Source organism: Lissotriton helveticus, chromosome 8, assembly GCF_964261635.1.
Source record: "Lissotriton helveticus chromosome 8, aLisHel1.1, whole genome shotgun sequence".
Taxonomy (NCBI): domain Eukaryota; kingdom Metazoa; phylum Chordata; class Amphibia; order Caudata; family Salamandridae; genus Lissotriton; species Lissotriton helveticus.
Genome location: NC_136069.1, coordinates 108121410 through 108125636, shown reverse-complemented (window position 1 = coordinate 108125636; position 4227 = coordinate 108121410). Strand labels below are relative to the sequence as shown.

At 54.9% G+C, this 4227-nt stretch overlaps 1 protein-coding gene across 1 annotated transcript; it reads right to left on the bottom strand.

Moving 5' to 3' along the window:
- Nucleotides 1–447: 447 nt before the first annotated feature.
- LOC144771501 (histone H1.01-like) lies at nucleotides 448–1760 on the bottom strand. The gene has a single exon (XM_078655916.1). It carries the CDS (start codon nucleotides 1719–1721, stop codon nucleotides 1074–1076), a length of 648 nt encoding a protein of 215 aa, XP_078512042.1. The 5' UTR covers nucleotides 1722–1760; the 3' UTR covers nucleotides 448–1073.
- Nucleotides 1761–4227: the final 2467 nt, after the last annotated feature.

Below are 4227 nucleotides of genomic sequence, written 5' to 3'. Positions count from 1 at the left end.
CGGCGGATCTCGCGGAGAGCCACGGTGCCTGGCCGGTAGCGGTGAGGCTTCTTGACTCCTCCGGTGGCAGGCGCGCTCTTGCGGGCTGCCTTGGTGGCCAGCTGCTTGCGGGGCGCTTTGCCGCCGGTGGACTTGCGGGATGTCTGCTTGGTGCGGGCCATGGCGGGAGCGGTCTCTCTCAGCGAAGGCAGAGAAGAATGGCGTCTACCAGGGAAAGAGCCCTATTTATGCCCTCACAGACGGAGGGCTGCTCTGGTTGGCTGAGGAGACCGCCCCACGTTCGAAAATAGCCCGCGGTGTGCAACGATTGGATACTGAACTGGAGGCTGCAGCCTAGCTGTCCAATGAGCTGTGGATAAAAGAGACCCCCCCCTTGGATGATGGCGCCGGAGCCCGCGCCTCGGTCAGCCTTTGTCTCCGTCCGTCCGTCCATCCACTTGTAGTCACGAGGACGACTCGACCCCGGTCAACCGGGAGAGGAGCCCGAGATGTCATAAGCACACTGCCCTTGGTCACTCTGGAACACGCCCCCGTTACCTGCGCTCGATTGAAAGTTCACAATCGTCTGCTTTATGCAGGCGCTATATCGAGTCTGCCCGGATACAGTGAAAGCACCAACACAAACACGTTTATAATAAACTGAGGTCTTATAACTCCCAGACCCGCTTTTTACCCTCACCCTGGAGCACGCAGTTACCTGCGCTCCAATTAAAGTTCACAATCATCTGCTTTATGCAGACACTATTTAGAGTCTGCCCGGGTACAGTGAAAGCACAGAGACACACACGTTATTGCACATGTATTATAAACGGAGGTCTTATAACTCCCGGACCCCCTTATTTTCTATGTAATAACGATTTCAATCCACGCAGCACCGAAAGAGCCGTTTATATGGCCAAGATCACACGCGGCACTCGCGTGTGGAAAAGTGCGCTATGGATGTATGGTGCAGTTTATTTTTGAGAAGTGGGGCCATTGGGTGGGTGCAAAGGTGGGGAGGAACACGCTCTCTTCTAGACAGGGTGGTGGCCCTTAAAAGAGCCGTTGTGTTTGCAGTGTCTCGGTGCCAGCCCTTACTTCTTCTTGGGCGCTGCCTTTTTGGGCTTCGCTGCTTTGGGCTTGGCTGCCTTGGGTTTGACTACCTTGGCAGGGCTTTTCTTGGCTACTTTGGGCTTCGCCGCCTTGGCTTTCGCTGGGCTCTTGGCAGCCTTCTTGGCAGGGGCAGCCTTGGGCTTCTTGGGGCTCTTGGCTGCTGCTGGCTTCTTGACCTTCTTCGGGCTCTTCTTGACCCCCGCGGGAGCCTTTTTGGGCTTCTTGGCGGCAGGGGCAGCTTTCTTGGCCGCTGGCTTCTTGGTCTTGGCAGCTGTCTTCTTGGCTGCCTTCTTGCCCTCCAGCTGCTTCTTGTTCACTTTGAAGGACCCGGAGGCCCCGGTGCCCTTCAGCTGGGCTAGGGCGCCTTTACTGACCAGGCTCTTCAGGGAGACCTTAACGCGGCCCTTGTTCTTGTCCGCATCGTAGCCGGCGGCGGTCAGCGCCTTCTTCAGAGCCACCAGGGAGACTCCCTTCCTCTCGGCCGAGGCGGTCACACACTTCAAAATCAGGTCGGACACGCTGGGACCGGAAGGCTTCTTGGCCTTGGAGGCCCCCGCTGCTTTCTTCTGCTTCTTCTTGGGGGCGACCTCAGCGGGAGGCGCCGCGGCGGCTGGAGCGGTTTCTGCCATTGCAATACGAGTCTCGGCGCTGTCACAGAACAGAAATGTACCTCCCAACCCGAGCCCCGTGCATATATAGGGAGGAGCCAGCCCCTGATTGGTTCCGAGGAGTGAGGGCTGTGTGCGAGGCGCACTCGGCTCTCTGCTCCGAGCTGACTTTTGTGTTTCCTACTATCGGATTATCTAAGTTTTTAAACACAATCCGTTAAACACACGCTCCCATACACACATGAAAAGAAGCCCAACTTCAACCCCTTCCCGTGCCCTCCCCCGTTTCAGCCGACCCCGTCCTCAGAGGCTTGTAATCCGCCGTGAATCTCTGCCCTCCCCCGATGGCTGACGCCCCCGTGCCTTGAATCCCGGGCTCCGGGCCCCTTTCCCCCGGTCCACCCTCGCGCTCTGAGGCCGGGAGCGGCGGCCCGCGGGCGGGAGGGGCCTCCTGCAGGGAGTGGGCCCTGTGGCGTCACAATGGGGCTCAGGGGGACGCGGGGAGCGCGTTCTGGAACGGGCCGAAGTAACACAGGGCTCCGCCGGCCGAGCGGGGGAGCGAAGACAACAACAGGGGGCCCCGGCCCGGGGGTCAGGGGGGCCCTCGCCGCGCGCCTGCACCCTCGGCTGTGGCACCCACGACTCGGGGGCAGCCGGGGGATTTTTACAAGCAGCGGGGCACGGGCCGGGCTCAAGACTCACGGGTCACAAGGCGGCTGCGCGCTGGTAGCTTCACATGCAGCCAGAGGGCATTCACTGCCAAGCGCCGAGCTGGAGGAGACGGGGGCACACTAAACATAATAAACACACAGTGACACAATAGAGGCAGGCGGCCGAGTTAGACCTACATTGGCACCCAGCGTGAGAGCAGAGGGTGTGAATGCACCTGAAATGGTGACCCCAGTACCTGCATGGAGGCACTCTGCTGAGCTGATGTTCACAGCTGGAGTTAGGTTTACATCTCAGGTGACATCTTTGGACGGGAACCGACCTTAACAACGCGGTCAAAACACCGCAGTACATTTCGATCGCTGCATTTACAACGCAAGTCTTTTCCACGACTTGCACGGGAGGGCGCACTAGACTATGGAATAGTGCGATTTACTATTCCAACACCTTCCCTACCTTACTTAGGCTGGAGTTCGAATAGTAAATCATACTATTCCTAAGTCTAGAGCGCCCTCCCGTGCAAGTCGTGGAAAGCGCCTAAAACAGCAATGTAATGTACCGCAATCTAATTGTTACATCATACATCCCACAGTACAGAGTGAGGCCTGTGACTATCAATGTTGTATTGAGCCCGATTGCTGGGGTGGGGACCACTCCTGAATCAAATGGCATGTCAAGAGTGCGACCTGCGCCGACAAATCAGATTCTGCGCCTGGCAGCCTGATTGAGGTCTACTGCTAATTACAGGTTTTCGCCTTATATGTAGGTAGAGGGAAACAAAAATAAAACACTTCTCATAGTCAAAGACGTACATGAACACCATTCACAGTTTCAGATCTTAGCCTTCAGGTACCCTGGCCCATCCCTAGCTTCCAGGAACCTGTTTTAGTAATATATCTGATACTATGAGGTTTCCAGAATAAAGGGGACAAAGTCAGCCCTTCTTCCCAGAGATATAGAGCTCCGCACAGGAAAATATTTCACGTCTTTCCCTGGGGTGGCGGTGTAAGAATAAAATACTTCACACGGCCCAAAACAGCACAAAATAACCCAGTCACCATATCAGAATAGAGCCTTCAGGGCTCTGGGGCATTTCTAGCCACCAGGGACCTGCTTTAGTGATATTTGTGACATTATGAGGTTTTCAGATTCAAGGGCACTAAGTCACTCTTTCTACCCAGGGATTTGGAGCTCCAGGCAGGGTAAGATTCAAGATTTCCCTCACGAGTGGAGGTGAAGAAATGAAAACACTTCACCTAGCCTAAAAGGTACATACACCCATTTGAAAGATCAGGCCTTGGCCTGCAGAGACATGGGCACATTTCTATCCACCAAACACATGTTTTAGTGATAAATGTGAAATTATGATGTGCTCAGCTGCAAGGGGACAATGGCACTCCGTCTACCCAGAACTACGGAGCTCTGCATAGGGTAAGATTTCAGCCTTTCCCCTTGGATTTGAGGGAAGTGTTTTACTTCTCCGCCTCCTTCCAAGGGGAAAACCTGCGATCTCCCCCTGTGCGTAGTTCCATAGCCCTGGGTAGAAGGAGCAACTGTATCCCTTTGAAGATTAACACCTCCAAATGTTACATGTATCCCAAAAAATGGTGCCTGGAGGTTGGAAATAGGCCAAAGGCATTACAGGCCTTTCCCGACAATGCGAAGGGGAGAAATAGACCTTATTGGGCATGTGAAATGTTTTGCTTTAACACCTCCAGCCAGGGGGATACCCTGAATTCTTACCCTGCACTGAGCTCCATAACCCTGGGTTGAAGATGTGACTCCTTCCCCTTGAAGCTTAACACCACCAAATGTCACAGGTATCAGTAACATTGGTGCCTGGAGGCTGGAAGCAGGC

Excerpts from the sequence above, each read along its gene's own strand:
- LOC144771501 (XM_078655916.1), bottom strand. The coding sequence starts at position 1,721 with ATGGCAGAAACCGCTCCAGCCGCCGCGGCGCCTCCCGCTGAGGTCGCC.